Here is a 21,500-nt window from a genome sequence, read left to right as displayed (position 1 = left end):
AGCTATTGCCAAACCACTTACTCCTAATAAGTGGAATATAATTTCCCTCTGGGATTATTAAAGTATTTCTGAATCTGAATCTGAATCCTGAGGGTGACATGAATGTCTATGACAAAAGTCATAAAATTCCAATCACCACAGTCAGTAGGATTCATCATCCGGTTTGTTTTTTTTTATCTGACGTCTCTATTGACAGAACGACGTAATTTGTGTGTGCCCTCCAAAACTGTTACAAAACAGTGTTAAAAAATGTTGATAGGGAACATTTGTGGTTAACTACTTAACTTAAAGTTAACTATAACTGCCATGCATTACTATGTTTAATCTAAAAAATCCTCATGGATCATGTGTAAAATTAGGCTATTATTGATGTGTGATTCATGCATGAGGGTAAATCATTAATCCCTTTTTAAAAAGATGCCATCACGCATGCTATTCTTGCCATTTAAGTGTGGTGGTTAAGGTGGCCAAAACATTAGTAATAATATTAATAAAGTATTAATTTGTTAATTTCTCTGTTTTGTAGTCAGCATACTGTGAGTCACAGTCAGTCCCCCCATGGTTAAAAAAAAAGTTAGTTAGTTTCTCACACTGTATATGTTTTTTTGGGGTGCTTGCTGGAACGACTGATGCTGATGATCTTCTTGGGAGGATAGTCTAAAAATATTTCTTTGTGTGTGTGTGTGTGTGTGTGTGTGTGAAAGTAAGAAAGTACAAAAGAAAAACGAGGGAGCTAAGGTAGGGATACGTAAGGGTTTTTGAATTTGAGGATTTGGAGAGATTTACAGTCACTCTCAGTGTCTGTGTATCTCTCCAGAGAAGTTTATCTCAAGCTGTTTCCGTCTCATTATATTGACTTTGAGTTTGAAGGTGAATTCCTGCAGCATCTGCATGCTGTATATCATTCAGACTTGATGAAACAGTTCATTTTTGCAGCAGGTTTCCAAAGATTCACCCAGTTACCTGACACCAGCAGACACTAATCTCCTAATGACTTTATTACTATTTTTATCAGTGTGCGAACTATACGTGGAAGCTTACTTTTGACTGATTGACTCACATTATGCTGACTACAAAACAGAGCAACAAATAATGGTGATTCAGCATGCAGACTTGAGTGGGACAAAGAAAGTTTATTTTTTTCTGATCTGAATTAAAGTGAGTGAACTTTATGATATTGCGCCGCCACGCTTCAGTGGTAATGGCAAGAAAAGCATGCATGCCAGTATCTTAGTGAATCAGATCAGCTTCATCCATGAATCACACATCAATAATAGCCTAATTTCACGCATGATCCATGAGGATTTCGATGCAGAAAGATTAAAAAGAAATTAGTGGCAAAAATAGAGAACAATTTCATAAATCATGTTTTCAGGGGACCTCCTGTCTTATTAGAGGTCCAGTGTGTAACATTTAGGAAGATATATTGTCAGAAATAGAATATAGTAATGTATTCATAGGGTGTGATATAGGTGAGTATATAATCACATGAAAATAAGAATCATGTATTCATTACCTTAGAATCGGCCCTTTTTATCTACAGAGGGAGTGGGTCCTCTTATATGGAGGCCGCCATGTTGAACCACCATGTTTCGAGGGAGTTGCAATTGGCAACTACACCGCTAGATGCCACTAAATCCTACACACTGGCTCCCCTGTAGTTCACATCCTGATCTGTTTACTCCCAACATTTGTCAGAACTGAACTATGTTTATGATAAGGCCTTACAAATAAAATACATTTCCCTAGAGAACTTAGAGAAACTCATTTTTAGTTTGGTGCAGGGAAGTGGCTGAGGGGGATTCCACAACTTCCACAGTCGATTTCGACCAACTCTTGCTCCTACTACGCCTGCCACTATCAATCAGGAGCAAAACTCACACATCAGCCCTCCAGGCATGTTTGGTTAACTTCAGGAAACTGAAACTACTTGGTTGAGGCCTGTGAATATTCTCATTCATCCAGGTCATAGTTATCTCAAGGAAAACAAGCACCATATCCCTGTGTATTTCAAACCCAGTAACACCCTCAGACAGAGACTGGTACATCTGGTACAGAGACAGAAAAGCAATCTGGTGTATGCAGTCCAATGCAACGAGGAATGCAAGGACCTCTACATTGGTGAAACCAAACAACCGTTACATAAACGCATGGCCCAACACAGGAGGGCAAACTCCTCAGGCCTAGACTCTGCTGTCTATTTACACCTCAAGGAGAAAGCTCACTCCTTTGAGGACAACAATGTTCACATCTTGGACAGAGAGGATAGATGGTTTGAAAGAGGAGTAAAGGACGCCATCTATGCAAAAATAGAAAACCCATCTCTAAACAGAGGAGGAGGTCTGCAATACCACCTATCTCCAATTTACAATGCTGCCCTGTCATCTCTTCCCAGGAGATTCAACAACTTAGCCTCTAAGAACAACAGCCGTTCACAAATGGCCTCATGTGACTCCAATGACTGTCGTTATAACACAATAGAGCACTAACGAAGTCGAAACCAACTTTTCACCATCCCCAACAACTGTCATTATAACACAATAGAGCACTAACAAAGTCGAAACCAACGTTACCACACTTTATATGTTTCTTGGTATTTGGCTTCCATAAACATTGTGAGTAACACAAAGATATGTGTATCAGACCAATACTATGATTGTGGATGCAAAGTACGTAATCACTCAGACGCACAGCCGTAGTGAGTCGGTTCTCACAATGAAAGATTAATTGCTGTGATGTCTGCTCAGCTGAGCAGTCAAACACTAAGTGGGACTGGAAAGTAAAAACATCCACTTTAGTTGTAAAATGGCACAGAAGTAATGAATAGTTTATTATTTTGAAAAACATATGAAAACATAGTATTTCTCAAATTCCATTCAAGTGTATTGAATTACCCTCAAATATGTATAAAGGATATTTGAACAGTATAAATCTAGAATAAGTAAATACAATTTCAGTTAACTTTTATCACTACAAAACTCACAGAAAAAATCAAAGCGAGTAAACAAGAATCCATCTTGTTGGGTGACAATTTCAAAATACGTCACTGTGTATCCTCCCTGCTGACATCTTTCTCACATTGTTCCACTGTGTGTGTGTATGTTTTGGCAGTGGGTGGACTACTGGCTATCTCTGGACCTCTTGAAGAGCAGCAGCTGTGATGATTTGAGGGCAAGACAGCAGGTCTTTCCCTGGTCCCACAGGACAGAGGCCTTCAGTGAACTGGTTATATGGATGCTCAATATAACCATGCTGTTGTCACATGTTAAAAAAAGAGAGGCTCTAGAAGTGCTTTAACATGACCTTGACTTGAGACAACACTAGGCAGAAAGATGGTTTTAACTGTCTGAGTGGTTGCTATGTTTTACTGCGCCTGAATGTGCAAACTTCCTTTCATAAAACACAGAGACGAGGTGAATCAAGGTAACTCATTGATTTTCCTTATTAAAGGTGAAGCAATCGCAAAGGAGGAGCTGTAGATAGAAAAGTCAATCATCGTGAAGATGTGGGTTGTGCTGAAAGAGCTGCAACTCAATATCAGGAAAAGGTCATGAATATTTTGTACTTTCCGAGTGTATGAAAGTCAAGAAGATTTTCATTCCGAAAAGACGTTAGCTTGTTTGAAGACGCCTACGCCGCCGAGTCAGACAAAAGGACGTCTGGTTTCAAAGATTTTATGTGGAACTATTAAACTATTTGGCTGCATCCTAACACCTGCTCATTTGTTTAGGATGAATTCACATTTGACAGCTTTAGAAATCACTCTGGACCGACCCTTCAGACCCATTAAAGAGAACCAGGTCTGCATTTAAACAAAAGAAACCCTTTTAATAAAACAAACTTAATGCTATACAACATTGTTAGCTGTCTTTGCAAATAATAAAATACAATGAAATATGTATTTTACCAATATGTGTAACACATATTATTCATCTCTGTGTTGGTTTGTGCCTAATTAACTTAGTCAACTCCTACCATAGTTAACTCTGATCTGATTGAGTGTGTTTCCCATTAAAGATTAATACAACAGCTTTATATGCTTCAATCACATTTGCACGATCCGCTTGGAATTGAATGTTTTGAATAATTTGGCAAGAAAATGACAGATACTGTCTACGGACGGTGCTGTGACAACGTATTTTTGCTTTGATTCTACTGACGGGAAGTGTCGTCAGTCATCAAAAACTGCACTATAAATGCTAATTTATTTGAACATTAACCAATGTCAGAACACAAAATCATAACAAACACACAAAATAAACAATCTGTCATGAGTTGTTCCACGATCCATTTCAGTTGATGATATACAACAAACTAGGCAGTTGTCATTTATCGTTCAGTTCTGCCTCAGTGGGAAATAAAGGTCAGAACTATGAATTTATGTATCTCGAGACAAGAGGAATCAGAAGCACATTACTTTAATAACAGGAAGAACAGCGTTTGCTTTCATGGCTTCCAATTACATAAAAATATGTCTTATTGAAGCCTAAATTTCTTATTATACAGAGATATACCGAGATCAAATATTAGAGTGGTAATTGTGCCTCTGAGTGCCCTTCTAATTCCCCTATTGATAATGATATATGTCAAATGCAAATTACTATCACAGTTCAATTTACTAAAACTTGAACTCAAGGTGAAATTAAGCTACCAGTAATACATTTAAATTAAGAGAGAAATTAAGAATTAAGTGCTGTGAATTAGTATTCCAAAAAGACATTTGTTAACATTATTCTAATGCATATTTATTTATTTTTTATTCTACTTTTAATGTCTGTGGTGGTTTATTTTCACCTCACAAGTCAAAGCATTACTAAATTTTTCCGTTTTTTCTTTTCCCATCACCTTCAAACTGAACATCTTTCATGGTCCCAGCAATACATGTGGGGTTTGAAGTGTGTCCTCCATCTCTGAAGTGTCACATTTCCCTGTGTCTCTAATTTGCAGTTTGACTCTCTGAGGTGCTAATGCCTGTATGAGTGCAGCAACACTCCCAGAAGGAAAAAAAAATATATATCACACGTTAGCATGCACCAATGGCTCAGTTTAGATAGACCATATTTCAGATTTCACTGGCTGTTTAAGAGGTGATGAATTGGCCACAAAACATGCAAAGGTACGCAACAGCAGCATTTCAGGTTGAGGGAGGTTTTCGGGTACAGGAAGAATTTGAAGAAAATAGAGCCGTTGCAGTAAAAACTTTTGAAACTGATCAAACTGACAAATGATCAGAGTGTGAAAAGAGACAGTTTGTGAGCCAAAAAGGCATAAGAAACTGTTTCTCCTAACAGCCAAACATGCATTGTAATGGATCGACTGTCATCAATTACAGTTGCCTAGATTTACGCCTAATAATCCTTTTAAAGAAATGTAGACGAAAGTTTTAATATTTTCTTGTCTTGCTTAGACTCATTGAAAAATCAATACCACTCTTACGTGTTAAATATGAAACCTGTTGCCTTAGCTTAGCATAAGGACTGGAAACTGGGTGAAACAGCAAACCTGGCTCTGACCAAAGGTAACAAAGGATAATATGCGTAAATTAGAAAAGTAAGTGAGCTTTAGAGGTGCTCCTAGACAGATTTTTTACCTTTGGACAGAGCCAGGGAAGCTGTTTACAGCAAATCCATGGTATGTATATGTTTGTTTATAGTATGTATTCATCATTTCCACTATAAGATCAAAGTGAAAGGCGAAACATGGGAATGCTGACAGGATTCAGGGAAAAACCAGGAAGGAGCGACAAAGGTAGAAGGGAGAAATTGAGGATTAATGATCCATTTTATTGTCTCGGAAGGTGGAAAAAGAGGCAGTCTTGAAAGAATAACTGTGAGAACCAGCAGCTGTTAACATCGATGTGTACAGTATAAGGGAAAAAGGATGGCAGGAAATTCCTACATTAACTGAAAAGTCTGAAACAAATGTGAGGCTTTTGTTCCTTCTCCAGATGTGCCCTTCTATCTGTGAGAACCTGCTGAAATCCATTTCAACTGCAAGATACCCAAGTTAGCATCATATTCATCTCATTGGGGTTCTGAATGTGGTCTATGCACTACACATGTCCCAGGGATTTCTAAGGCAGTGGTTATCTAAAGTAAAAGCCCTATCAGCCCCATCTCCAATAGTAAGTAGTATCTCTCAGTCAGGGGGCAAGAATGAGCATTGACTCCCTGGGGCAGAGCAGGTAAAAAGATGGAGGGAAGTCGCCCAAAGGTGTTGAAAAGAAGAAGTGGATATCCATCAGCAGTGATCTGAGAATGACTCTGAGAGTGGAAAAGGTTTGGGTCAGGCACCATCACAGAAAATATCTAAAATTGGTGTTCATGCTGAGTCTACCCGCCTGTGATGTGTGTTTAATTTAATAACCCAATTTTAGATTTAAGTCTACATTAAGGCAAAAAATACAACTTCAGTACTGCACAAAAATCTCACTGTCTGTAGAACATCAGAATAGTACTAAGATATAGAAAAATAATATCTCAAAATGTAACCAGACACTTCAGAATTAAAATAATAGAGACAAATAGTAAGGTACGGTTCTTATGGATCGGAAACTTTTACCAGTATCAGAAAGGCCTCTGATACAGCCTAAAATGCTGGATCGGGTATCGGTTGAGCCATCCGATATTACGTAATTTATTAGCCCCAAAACAGGAACCTGATACTTCCTCATCAGGTTCAGAAGAAGAGCATTAGCTAGCTAAATGTCGGACTAGATAATAAAAGAAAGTTCTATGGCATTCATTCTCTGTATGTATTTGTTCTTGTGTTACAAAGGGTTTAACCTGAATCAGGCCAAACAACAAAGATAGCATTCATACAGTATTTGTATAGGAGTGGTACTTAGTACAAAGTTTAGGTATCAGAATCGGTATCAAGAAGGAGAAAATGGTATCAGAACATCTCTAAAAGGTCTGATGTCTCAATGCTAGCGCAGGTATTGAGACTGAGAGCTTCGAAAATCAGGAAGTGAAGTGGTTTGATGTAGCAGGAGGATCAAACAAGGACACAATGTTTTGAAAGAAGGGAAGCAAATGGAGGAATCCAAAAAATCAAAGGGCTCAAAATCAGCAAGCAAAGACAAGATTGCAAAAAAAGACACATATGAAGTCTTGAGTGGGAGGTTTTGAGTAGCACCTTTAGAAAGAAGCGATCTAAAATGGGTCAGGAAGAGAAAAAAAAACGCTGTCAATGAAGTAACAGAGTTGAAGAGGATGGTTGTCAAGAACCTTGACTAAAATTTGGTGATGTCTCTCTTGTGAATCATCTCTCTTCCTCCTCCCTCTTTGTCTGTTCTCATTCCAAAATAAAGGTTTATTAGATGAGCTGGATTGTTTTCTTAGACCCTGACTGTAATCTGTGACTGAGTTTACATGCACATTTTAGATCTGGTCTTTCATTTGGTTAATGTAAACGCTGCATACCCTTTACAGTAACCTGGATTAACTTTTATCCAGGCGTTTGAGGAACCTGGAGAACTCCCCAACATCTATCTGAAACAGCTGGTTCACAGGGTCAAAACTATTCTGGATAGAGGTTTGCTGCTGTTTATTCCTTCTATAATGTTACACAAATGTAAAAAGTTCTGACTTTTCACAGATAGGTCTTGTAAATAACAACGATGTAATGATGCTCTTTATGAGGCTCATGAATCAATATCCACTTTTCCTGCAAGTTGTTGGCCTTGGGCTTTCTGCAGGGTTTCTAATAAATATCTGCTGTCCTCAGGAGGTAAAATCCACCAGTTTGATGACTTCCAATGTCCATTTGCATGCAAGCAACACATTTCATCTTCAGTATCTACCCAAAGGCTTGACTGTATGCAAATACACTTTTAAATATCAAGATACTCACAGCTGGAGAAAGAATGTGAATAAATGAAAATCTATAAATCTGTCATGTATGTCAGCCTTGAGCTACTGTCAAAATGGCAGCACAAGGTCGTGTTCTAGCACCTGTAGGTTTAAAATGAATTATTCCACTAATACAACATGACTGGTATATTTATTCAGTTTTGATAAATAAATGATAGTTTTGAGGCTGAACATGAAATGGAAACTATATATTGTATGCATGTTGTATTTACATGAACTGAAGGAAGATGTGTTTACCTCTGTGCTGGTCACTGAAGTAACTGAAGTAAGTGGGGCAGGCTATTGTAACCACCTCTCCGACTCTGGCTGGCGGCCAACAGGCGATGATATCCCACATGCCATGGCAATCTGCCAGGAGGAGACGATACTATTAACACGGCATCACTCGTATTGTGACAGACACACACACATACACACACCATTATGACTAAATTAAATCATGTGCTTAACATGACACCCATGATACAATGAATGCAGTGCAGTGACTGCTTAGTCAATTGTAATACAATATAACCAATATAACTTTAATTCAAGGAGAAGAAGGTTATTATAGATACTGTATGTGAATATGTTGGTTTATACTATACATTCTGAGTTTATCCTTTTTCATATAAATAATTATAATAAAAATGTATTCTTTAAATGCTGCAATAATTTAACTATTAAGATAGGAACACAATCATAAATCTTATGTGATTTCAAGTGCTTTTAATCCACCTTGAAGACACTTAGTCCCTAATATCTACAGTGGCTGCCAGGAAAAGAAATGGAAAAATCTAATGTATTGATTTATAACAATAAATACAGATTCAAATTTGTCATTTCTTTGGACCCTGTTACAATCAATAACTAAGTTTCCATCCAAATGTAGCACAAATTTTAACAGAATTTTGAGAAAATCACTTCCAACCACAACCGTTATGCGATTAGTTGGTTTGTTGAGATATCCTCCAGTCAGATACCATTAAACCATTGCAGAGGAAATGGTGTTTAACAATGTAGAAAACACTACGGAAATATGTAATTTATGTTTATTTTATGTATTAATGTGAGCAGCATTACAGTCTCCTAATCACTCCGCACAGATCTGATGGTTTCCTCTCTTCAGTGGAAGTCACATGGTTCATGTAAGTTATGATTTAATCTGAATCACTGTTTCAATTGCACTTTGTTGCACAACTTTTCCACCTCAGCCAAGCATAAAAATCATATTTTGAGATTTTTGTTCTTTGTCCTTGTATCTCGAAAATATACTGTACTTCTCTTTTTTGTGACTGTTGTATTTTCATCTATTCAATTCTTTTTTGAAAGGGTCCTTTTACTAGCTCATAAAAGTTTTTATGTGTTATTATTATTCTTTTTCTGCAGCTGGGAACAGTTGTTTCAAGTTTTGTTTCAAACACACACACGTTTTTCAGTTTCCTGCAATTGTGTACTTTTTTAAACTCTTCTTTATGTTTGAAATGAAAGTCACAACCTTTTACTGTGAAAGTGTACGGTAGGTCAGCAGCACAGTAAATAGACTTGTGACACATGAGTGAAGCCTCAGAAAGGTGTGAAATAACAAAAAGTCAAGCAATGAAGCATTTCTGAGACATAGACCTCTGAAGTTCAAAACCCAATGGAAGTACAGTTATAAACTTTAGACAATTTCTATCTAGACAGCCTCTTCAGGACACCAACTAATTTTGTAACAGTGTGTTTGCGTGTGCTGGACACCAGAATACACAAACTGTCCAGAGATATTTATTTTTATTCCTGTTCTGTTTCACTGTCCGACAATCTCTATATTTAATATGTTGCATAACCATAGGCTGTGAACATATGGTTTCTCTCACAAATGCACACACTGCTAATTCATTTATTAGAGATGTGACCTCTGAGAGCAGCTTCCACTACCTTCCTGTTGAGGAAGCAGATAGGGAAGTAGAGAAATGAGGGTCATTGCAGAGATAAGGAGCCAAGCTGCAGTTCACGTATATTAACTTAATGCACTATTCAGTATGTACAGTATGTGTAGTGATTTTTCATTAAAATTAGACTACATGGAGATAGCGCACAATTAATATAGATGAGTCATTCACTGTGTTCTTAAAGTCATAGGACTTTAGAGGACAAACCATACTTCAGTGGGCCAGAGTAAAGCTTAAATATTAATTTTAGCCTTATTTGTGTAGTATGTATGTAGAAGGGCATGGATGTAATTTTCTGCCCAGTAACCCCCATATTCGTAATCTATCTCATGTTCATTCTGAGTAGAGGTCGGACTCTGTACATTATATATATATATATATATATATATATTCACTCAAGTATTTTTATGACTGCGAGTGGCAGTGTTGGGTAAAAACCCATCATAACTTCATTCATGGTTATTTTTATGCTTTAACCTTATAAGGTCATGTACATGATGAAAACGTTTTATGCTTGTTCGCATTAATGGCTCTGCACCCTGTTTTTAGTTATTCTGGTTGATTAGACCTCTGTTCAGGCTGTGAACAGATGGGTGGAGCATTTGCTGAGATGTCCAAAATAACTCCTTATAGTGCACTATATTTACTGTCCAACATGTTATTTGAGTGTCCAAATTCTGAGTGTGAACTTAATGAACTAAAGTGCCCTCAAAAGTTCCCACTATGAAATAAAAACTAACACTGACACTAATTTCTGCTTACAATCCCACAATGCAATATGCTGCATTTTATATATAGTGAATATTGATTCTGTGCAACATTATTCCCAGAGCCAGTCGGCCCATTAGCTCCCTACGAAAGCTGCCCAGGGACCCGCAAATGATTCAAGTGCATCATATCCCCCTTGTGTCAAAGTAGGTGTCAGTGTTGAGAACTTCAATGAGAGGATGAAGCCGAACTATCCTCCTGGTCACAAAAATGAGACACCATGAGAATTAATCCTCCCTAAAATTTGAAGTCGGTTAATATGACTAAACAGTAACATTAACTTCATGTGCTGGTTGGCAATATTGATGCACATCTCTCAGTAAATAATAACCATCAAGTATTCAGCCAAGCTTTAGCATAAATAGTATTTTTTATGCAAGAATATTTAAATCTTGGGGAACCAGTTTGAAGAGGCCTGGTGGAGCTATTTTGAGAAATAAAGCTGTAGCCATAGGCTTACGTTTACATCATATAGCCAAAGCCAAAATTAATAATAATTAATAATATTGTGAGGACTGGGCTAATTACCAGGCAGCAGAACTAAAGCCTATTTATTTTCTACATTTTATATTTTCTACAATTTCTTATTTCTGTTAATGTTAAGAGGTCTACTTAGTCTTAGACTGACAGATGGAACAAACTGTTTCAAAGGAGAGAGACTTGTAGTGGGAGCACTGGGGAGGAAGGTGTGACTGTGTGGCAAATTTAAGGTAGGAGGGACCGTCAGCAGGATTTTGCTCAGGTCCACAGGGAGGTCAGGACCAACAACACCTGTCAGTGATGATGTAAAATGATGATGATCCATAAGTGTCCATTTACTGCTCACTAGAGAGCAAGCAAAATGTCAGGGGTTCTGACTCTGCTCTTTCTGCTCTCTCAGAGTGACATTTTGCCAAATTGGCACCATTGAAAGTATGCCGAATTAGCTGTTAGCAGTTGGTGTTCGCCATGTAGCCATGGATATACAGGCAACAATCACTCAATAACTTTAATACTGAAGAAAACTTAAAAATGTGATGACTGATAAGGCAAGTTCTAAAGTTTTGAGGAGCTTCCTTTTTCTATTATTTTTAAGAGGATTTATGGTCTGATATCCTCATGTTGAATCACCCTTGCTGAATTTAAAAATATGTGTATTTTGTCTGAGTTAAAGAGTAAAATACTGAGCGTCTGTTAATAAATTATGAGCTAAAAATGTAGTGATTTTGGACACAACAGACATCACCCACAATCTGTATAGTAATACAAATGGTGTAAAATGGGAGGTGTCAATCAAGCAAAGTCACAACTACACAGTCCTGAGAAAATGTCTAATTAGACACAAAAAGTAAAAACACAACACCAAAGTTGTGTAGGACCTACATTCATCGGCTATATACTATATAGAGAGAACTCTATAAATGGTCTAAATGTTATCAGAAATGCAAATAAAAAACAGTGCTGTTCTGGTGAGTTAAAACTGAAGTTATACACTCTCTCCTTGTTTGGAAATTGGGTCGGGGTCAGACTTGATGTAGTCAGACTTAAATAATAAGAAATAAAAAGCCCTGACATTTGATTATGGCTTATTTGTCTTAGACTGAGAGGTAATTGAAAGAGTAATCTGAGGTAAAGGCAGGATAATTCAACTATGTCTCTGGAGGAACTCTGGCCTGTATTTCTGCCTGCTATAATGGTGCTTTATCTATAGACTCCCTCACTGTATTACCTTTTACCTCTCTATTTATTCCCTGATGCTGTTTCCCATTCCCTCTAAATAGCCTCTTGCACACCCTGAACAGCCAGAGAGAGGAAAATATGTCTTTGTGATTGACCTGAAGTGACGTTCCCCAAGGTGCTATTCTCACAGCGGTCTTTCTCCAGCTCGATCTCGTTCATCACGTCACACATCTGCACCGATAACACCTGCGGAAGAGGCAGAAAGTACATTTGTGTGTCAAGAATTGGATATGCTTCCGTCACACTGCAATTAGACTCTGAAATAATTTATATTCAGTGAGGCTGAGGCCAGTAGAAAGGTTACATTCCAGTGAATATGCGCTAGTAAATATTGTAGTTAGTATTTGCCTTTATCACATTCCCGCAACTACGGCCTTATATGCCAAAGTATGTACCCTCAGCTAATAATACAATAAATACACAGTAATGTTCTCTATGTCTGAAACCAAATAGAGCTCCCTCTTGCAGGGAAAATAGATGCTATCATGCAAATGGATTAGGAAGTGGAGACGGGAGCCACTGAGTAATCTACAGCGATTGTTCATCTGTGTCAACAAAGGCAGAAAAATGCGAGCTGACAGCCGCTGGCGGAGAGCCGGTGGGTCAATGAAAACGTGTAAGAAGAGCAGCAAAGAGCTTGAGAAGGTCAGTGGAGATAAAGAGAGAGAAGGGAGAGAAGAAGAAGTCGGCATGAGGCAAAGTGTATTCATGAACTCCCAGGGAAGCGCTTCACCCTGCCACTGAAGCTACAGTGCTTACAAGACTCAATGCAGTAAAGGTCAGGATGAGAGGAGCGATGCAGCACAAAGCACTTAATGTATTTACAATTGTACTCGGTCTCTAATTGGACCTTATAGTAGTCTGTTTCATGAGCCTCGACCACCCAGGTGCTGTCAAACATGAAATGATCCTCATTAATCATCCACAAATGCTCTGTTTACTGAGCTCCCAGTTCACCTGAAAGAGCAGTCTGTAGTGAACTGCTCACCTCAGACGAGACAAACACACCAAACTGTGTCATTAATGATAAAGGACACCTCTCAAAGCAACGCTTATGTACTTAATGTTATCACAGCATTATTGAGAGTATGCATAGTAGTGCAATGACTAAATGTTATGAGAATAGAATAAACTCAGAGATAAGCTGTGTTCATCATTTAGACAACGAGTAAGTACACAACATCTACCAGGCCTGCTGTGCTATGTGATATCTTTTTGTGCAGGAATATTTAAGAGACCACAGACACATCAACACAGACTAGGATTCCTGCAAGGAGCAGATAATGTAGATAACTAATGTGATTATAGGATTTTTTAGAAAAGTTTTTGTTTATAAAAAATTTGTAGCAACTGTTAGTTGCTTCAGGTCAAACCCGATAAAAGCATAGCAAAGAAGGTGAAAACCTCTTTAAAAAAAGTCTTTATGGTTGGATTTTTTATGATTCGTCATAATGTAGGATACTAATTGGATATTTACACATTAATAACTTAAAAAGTTTGCAAAAACTAGTTCTAATGAAGAGAGCTGTTATTAAATATCTACAGCAAGCCAGACACAGGCTAGCTGATTGATAACAGGAAGAGATTGTGGTTGATACATCTGACTATCTGATAATTGATAAAATGCTGTTTATAGTGTAAATCCACTTTGACGGGCTTTGTAAAAGTTTGTGTGGTAATCTAGCGACTGCTAGCGACATGCGGCTGCATGTGTGTGTTTCTGTGGAGGGAATTTTTCTGATTGGTCTAGTTAAAGCCACAATTATTTATGCAGCTAAATAATTCTGATGAAAAAATAGTTCTGATTAAAACTGGCACAGTCTATGACCTCCTTACAAGTCACAACTGTGGAGGCCACTGACAAAATAACCTCCAAGACAACGAGAATTAGCAGAATTACATTGTTAGTCAAAACCATCACATATGACCATTACACAAAGTAACCAATGACAGTTCTGATAATATTTGACCTTCACTGTGTTGAATGACGTATGTGCACAGTTTGACACTGGAAGTCTGTTTTCCCATTCATCTGTTGACTCTTGAGCTTGTGCACATACGAGCACAGTTTTTATGACATTAAAAACTTGTGTGATGTGGAAACCTGAAACCTTGAGTACACAAAGACTGAGAATGAACTTCTCAGTGAAGGAAACATCTCTTGCGTCCATTAGTTACAGAAAATTATTAAGACATGTACACAAATAGTGTCCTTGGAACAATGTGTGTCTGACGTGTTTTCCTGCACAAGAAAGTATAATTTTCACATTAAAATCCTTATCAAGTTATTCACTACTTCTACCTCAGCCCAATTTCCAGCTCAATGAAATTTTGTTAATTTCTAAAGTTCTAAAGTCTGTTCTCAGTGTCTGTGCACTGGTGGCTTCAGGTTTGTACATCACACTTGCCTAAGTTGCATACTGGACCATTTTTTTTGTGTAAAACCATATCAGTATTTTATATGCTCCATATTTAAATCCTACACAAAGGGTAAAGTCACTATTGTTGACTTGCAAGCATCACAAAAACACTGCATCAAGGGCAGCAGCAAGATTCATGGAAAATATGAAAAGACAGCAGTTCATACAGTACAAGTAATAACTCCATGTTTACTTCACACAGCCCCTCGCTCCCTCCGAGGAGGGATGAGGTCGTCCTGACACTATCACAACCCACAGAACTCTGCTCACAGGAGTTTTTGCCTGCAACCGATTACAGCAGAAAATCCAACATATCCTGAAGTAATAGCAGCAGCACTGGCTGGGAGGCAGGAGATTAAACTGCTAACATTATCTGTGCAGAGCAACTTGGATGAAGGAGGAAATCACATGTTGGTCAGACCCTTATTTAACCTTATTTTTGATTAGCAAGAAATTGATTGTGAGGCAATGTAGCAATGAAGCACTTAAAAGAGGATTTCAGTCTTAAAGCCCCTCAGAGAGGAAGGTAATACTTTATCATCACAGTGAACTTAAAACAGAGAATATAATATTCTTCACCTTGTATAACCTTGTCTATCATCATAACAGCACTGCAATATAGTAAGTAGTAAAAAAAGTAACTATTTTTACATTATTTAACTGAGTTATTAAGTTATTTTGAAAATCACTTCTGTTAAACAATATTACACTATTAAGAATATTTTGGATCATATATACTAATATGTCAGGTATATGCAAAATGATACAATAATCAAAATTATGTAATTTTAGTTTTTTTAATTTTTAAATTTTTTGTAACATTTGATCCTATCTTATATTATTCTAACTGATTACATTCATTTATTGTTCATTGTTTTCGGCCCACTGTGCACTACTTGCTACCATAGTGAAGCATTTAGGAGAGTAAATATTGGACAGTCAGTTGGCCAGAAACAGAACACCAAATATATGTTAATACTTTTCCGTGGTTTACTACATCTGAAAATAAGCTATTGTTTGCAAACAGGATAATCGTAACTTTAAAAGGCAATAAAATGTCAATGTTTTTCAGCTCTTTAAGACTCTTTTACTGAAGACATTTTCACAGGTCAACCTAGGAAAAGCACATGTGTAAATACAATAAATGATGGCTTTCTTCTGTTTAGCTCCCTCAGTTTACTGGGACACTTGAATATAATTAAGCTAATATTTAGGGCTGCCTCCTAATAGTTGACTAAACCATTGCTGTCAAGAGTCTTAGTCGAACCACTTTTTATTAGTTGGATAGGAAGAAAAAAATCGTCAAAGGCTGCGTCTTGTCACTGGGACGAAAGTACTAGCTGCCATTAGCTACTTAATGGTCGTATTAGCTGACTAAACCCAGACTGGGTACTCAAGGGCCAGGGGGAGGTTTGTTTACACTACTAGCAAAGGAGAATGAGCACCAGAAGCAGAGCCGGGGGAGCAGGCAACAAACTGACGGGGCAAGCGGAATTACAGCGGCTCCGACCAGGACTCTGACTTCAGGAACGACAAAGCAGTGGATTCAGGTGGAGACATGTGTGATTATACACTGTGTTAAAATAAATTAACTTAATGATCGGTCTCCTTTCTGGTTGTTTCAACATTCAGAGTCATGACCGTCTGTCATTAGCATTTAACAGGTGACAGTTAAAAATATGTATTTAAATAATGAAATTAATCTTAAAATTAGGACACAGACTGTTGGTCGCTTCTAGTCTAAAAACATATTTTTAGTTTAATATCATATTAAAAGTGGTGTGTTGTTCTTGTTTCTTCTGGCTTTTGGGAAATGCAAACCAGACTGGAAACAAACATGACGTTAACTATTAACGCTGCATAAACAGTAGAAAAACGGGAACAAAGTCCCTGATTGGGGGGGGAAACCGACATGATACTGGAATGTGTGCATGGACTTGTACTGTTTGGCTGCTGGGCTTAAGCTCTCTTCATTGCATGGAGCTAGTTTATTATGTATAACCCTGTATATTGTGAATAGAGCCTGAATACACAAAGAGGGACATGATAACAAAATAATCATCAGTGTATGTGATTTATAGGAGTGGGTGAATTTGGGGTACATTTCCTAATCTATGAAGATACAAGAGACGTGGGGAAGGGTCCTTATAACATCTACACTTTGCCCAGCGATGGAGATTGCAGTAGTGGCCAATGAATCAAAATGGCAATCCCAAACTATGCAGATGATAAATGGACCTCTGCAAAGCCTTAGGGATGCAAACAGCGTCTGCATGAGCAAAAGATCACATAAATACCTGCCAGCTTTGATAGTTTGTTAGCACAGAGCTCATCACGAGGACTGCCGGGCTGTTGCTTTAAGATTGTTGTCATTTCAAACAGCCGCCGATCTTGCTTTGTTTGAGTACAAGATAACGATCAAATAAAGAAGAAGGAGAGCTGACGGAGAAATGAAAGGAGAAGCTTGTGTCTGTGTGTGGCCACACAATGCAGAGTAAATGTAATTATCCCCATCCTACACTTCACTGGAGAGCAACATCTACATATACGTCTTCAGCAGTCACCTCATGTTGTTTCACTTAGGGTAGATTAGCCAGTAATTAAGAATTGGACACGATTTAAAGATTAAACACATTTCCAGCCAAATTAAAATGAAGACAGGAGTCCTTTTTTGGATCGTACTGAGTCTGACATCAGTTAGTGCAGCAGGTATGTAATACTGAGCAGAATTGTAAACTGTGCCAGATAATAGCATCTTCAAAATGTCATAAAGAAGTTTGACATTTTGGGAAATTAATTGTTTTTTTTTTGCCACGAGTTAGATGAGAAGGTCAATAAGTGTTAACTGCTGCATGAAGCTAAATCCGGAAGTTGATTAAGTTGTGATAAAGACCAGAGGCAGACGGAAACGGTCTGCCTGGCTCAAGTTAAAAATAAATATGCATATAAAAATAAAACATATGCATACCAGCACCTATAAAACTCACTAATTGACACAGGATATCTTATTTGTTTAGTCTGTGCACAAACAGAAGGAGTTATCTGCTGGAACTGTTTCTCTACAGGCACTTTGAGTTCCAATAGCTTGCGGCACAGTTCTTTGTGAGTTTACCCACAGCCTCTTTATATTGCAAGTGTAAGATACTAAGTGGATATTTACACATTAATAACTTAAACAGTTTGCAAAACTACCATAAACTCCAGTGAATTATGCATCGCGATCAGATTACATCTGAAAATAGACGCAGCGGTTTCACAAACAGCCCAAACGGTCAACTGTAACTCAGCATTGGTCTTAAAACATAAAGAGTGATTTAAAACAAAAGAAGGCCTGTTGAGCCATTTTTAACCCACAAAATGCAGATTTTCATATATTTGGTAATAAAGTAAATTATTAGCATTGATGTGTTTTATCACAGTATATTGCACTCAGTCTGCTGCCTTCAGGCTGGGAGACACACCTACACCTGATGTATTCAGGCAGAGAGGGGCGCGGCCTGCAGCTCAACTTAACAGTCATATAATTCCATAAAGTTTACAGCTCAAAAACATGTTTTAGGGTAAAGTGTCTCTTTAATAATCATCCTGCCTATATTTTCTAAATAAAACAATAGGCTACCTCAAATTACAAAATAATGCAATAGCTTTTTGCTAAATGAATAACATTAGCTAGGTTAGCATACTTTGACATTGGATGTTGAACTGCATGAATACTAACTTTGAAAACACTCATATTTCTCGGTGTATGCAGAAAATACATAAAGAAAAATACAATGTTTTAAAAAGGACTGACAGTCTCTTACGCCGGCTGGCACAGATCAAACACACGAGGCTAGCTGCCCCTGCTTCCAGTCTTTGCTAAGCTACTGTGAGCTAATCATGCAGCTCTAACTTCAGACAGACATAAGAGTGGTATTGATTCTTCTCATCCAACCCTCTGCAAAAAATGTAAATAAGTATATTTCCCCAAAAAAATGTAAACTATTCCTATCAATGTATCTTTATTATTTGTTTTAAAAGTTTCTTTTGGTTTCTATCAGGTGGTTTCCTGTTTGGAAAGAGGGAGGAAGGAGAAGTCATTATCACCCACACTCCATACTCCTCTCTTATCTCTTCTGCTCCCATCTGCATTGTGTTAAACCAATAATGGTGAAATCCAGCCACTGAAAACCACTTTTTAACCCCTTGTGGGATTTCTTTGCACTCCACTCGACACCACATTTCCTCACTAGATATATTGATGAAACATGTCAGGGTATGTTATTGTAAAGCAGCCACCTAGGACTGTGGAAAGGACACGAGGAGCACGCTAGGAAACCGTTAAATGTTTTCCACACTGGTGCCTATAAGAGCCACTAAAATATGTCAACAAATGACGTATCTGTTGATCTTTTAAAGCCTCGGGTGGGCCAGACATCTGAGAGTTGTCAGAAGTGAGGAGGAAGACATTTTGACACACTCACTTGGATGTTCACAGTCTATTTTGCTTCGAAATAACTTCACTGACAGGCATTAAAGGAAGACATGCTGAGAGTCAAATGACTAAAATCCAGCCAAAGACATAACCATTATCACCATCAGAGATCTTAAGCTCCAACGAGACTTCTTTTTCAATTTTCTTTCACATATTTCTGAAATTGTTCCAAAAAGCTTTGACATTCTTGATCACTGAAATTACACTGATGCCTGTCAGAGATATGATGCACAAGTGACTCCCTGTCAGGAGTTGTGTGCAGTGAGAGAACAGCAGCAGATCACTTCTGACATTCCTAATAGAGCTAAAACATCTCTGAAAAATAAAATGTAACTGCAGCTGACACTTGGCCTTAACAAGCCTAATGAAAAGCCCAAACTCCCAAGGCAACTCAGAGCAGACCAGAGTTTTTATCATGCTACCAGGTGGATCATTTCAGGCCCATTCAGATTAGCCAAAACTCAAAGATTGTCCATTTAATTTCCAAGATATATCTTTAGAGTTCTGTGTAATTGAATGCATGAAAGCTTATGCATCTAGTACCCTCATGTGCACACTTCACAGTTGCAGCACTATGATACTGAAAAATTACTTATTATTATGTGGCAATGCCTCAAAAGGCTTTCCCACCAAATTCAGTACAAATATAAATTGAAACTTTTGTGCATTATGGCTGCACGATGTGGTAAAAATGTCATATTGTGATTATTTTGACAGTTTATTCATGATTAATGTGAGAATTTTTCATTAAAAATTTTCTTTTCACTGACAAACAAGACTAAAATCATGATGATGTGGAATGTTTTGGGGATGTTTCTTACATCTGGAGAACAAGATTTGTAAGCCAGGACGTCTCTGTAGCATTACAGTACACAGTGTGTTTCACACTTTTTACCTTTATCAAAATATTGCAGTGATTTGGATATGGCCACATTGTGTACAATTTGTTCATAATAGTGGCATACCCTGTTGTTTATGAGACGTAGTAATATTTTAGTGGGTGGTATAAATGCTTAGTTGTATTCACCAGAAACCAATTTCCAGTAGTGTGTGTATTAAATGAACTATATCACAGCATTACCTTCAGTGGTCCCTGCATGAAACATCCAATATAATCATCATTCACATAGCAAGTAAAAAACATAAAGGGATCGTTGACTTCAGGTAAAATTGGCTGATCTCAGACAGATCTGGTAAAAAAAAAATTACTTAATTTTAACTCTGATTATGGCTCTAATAATATTAGTCGGAGGCATGTCTGACTGTGTCCTTAGTCTCCTATTTGAAATCCTTTGACATCTTGTGTCATTTGTCATTATTCTGTGTGCTGGCATTGAAGCTGACACTCTTCTTGTTGCCAGCTATTGAAGAAACTTCACCTTCACCAAGTTGTGACTCAGCTGCAGACAAAGGATGAAATATGTTTCTGAATTCTTACAGTCAGATGCGAATGAATTGAGGACTTCTTCGAACAAAATAAAGGCGAAATGGAGAGTAAAAAAAAGATTATTTAAATTCACTAGGATAGTTAATATGGTTGAGGTTTTATTCTAAATGTGTATCAAAAAGCAGTATCACAAAGGGCAAAACACCATTTACACCAGATAGATAGATAGATAGATAGATAGATAGATAGATAGATAATTTTGAAGCAAGCTAAATGTATTTACGGTCATAAATATCGACCCATAAAACACAGCCAATAGCGCGTAAAAGAAGCTGAATCATGATTTCCAAACTCATCTAAATGTGTCTATAAGAAAGGTTTATCGCGCTCCTCCTGTGCGCACAGAAGGAGATTCAATGTCTATAAAAACTCATTTAATGCGGGTCAGAACTGTCTTTAGTAAACGGACTCTTCACTGCAAACCATAAAAGACAGTTTCCCCTTTAATAAAATAACAGGCAGAATATTGGTAAAGTTAAGCCTACTTACTTTTGGCAGATATCCGTAGAGCAGCAGTAGAGAGAACAGCCGTGAAGCGTCCATTCTGTCCATTTAGTTTTTCTTCAATCAAGACTCCTCGATACTGCAAGAACTCCTGAGTAAATATGTTAAGGTGTGTGTGAAGAAAGCGAGGCTGTGAACGTGTGTGTGTGTGTGTGAGTGTTCAGATGTGTGAAGTGAGCTGAACCGCTGCTGCCGCCCCACCGGACTGCGCTGTTCTCTGTGCGCTCTTTCAGCAGAAGAGCTGCATCTGTATGACTGCACCCCCCCCCCATCCAACCATTCACAACTCCTGACCGCGGGTCCCAGGAGGAAGAGTGTTAACAAGGCTGCCAGGATGCTGGAGATAGACTGATGTAGGTTTAAGGTTTGTGGGGTAAGTCA

The 21,500-nt window shown here is 37.8% G+C and overlaps 1 protein-coding gene across 1 annotated transcript in view; it reads right to left on the bottom strand.

Annotated features, from left to right (window-relative positions):
* vipr1b (vasoactive intestinal peptide receptor 1b) overlaps positions 1-21,291 on the bottom strand; it is a 47,902-nt gene extending 26,611 nt beyond the window's left edge. The window contains exons 1-3 of the mRNA XM_035682445.1: positions 21,105-21,291; positions 12,370-12,460; positions 8,112-8,222 (exon numbers count right to left, since the gene is read on the bottom strand). Of these exons, the coding sequence (XP_035538338.1) occupies positions 8,112-8,222; positions 12,370-12,460; positions 21,105-21,167 (265 nt within the window). The 5' untranslated portion in view covers positions 21,168-21,291. The remainder of the gene's footprint in view (positions 1-8,111; positions 8,223-12,369; positions 12,461-21,104) is intronic.
* Positions 21,292-21,500: the final 209 nt, after the last annotated feature.

Source organism: Morone saxatilis, unplaced genomic scaffold (assembly GCF_004916995.1).
Source record: "Morone saxatilis isolate NCDOM2014 unplaced genomic scaffold, NCSU_SB_2.0 Contig0, whole genome shotgun sequence".
NCBI classification, from domain to species: domain Eukaryota; kingdom Metazoa; phylum Chordata; class Actinopteri; family Moronidae; genus Morone; species Morone saxatilis.
This window is presented reverse-complemented; position numbering and strand designations above follow the sequence as displayed.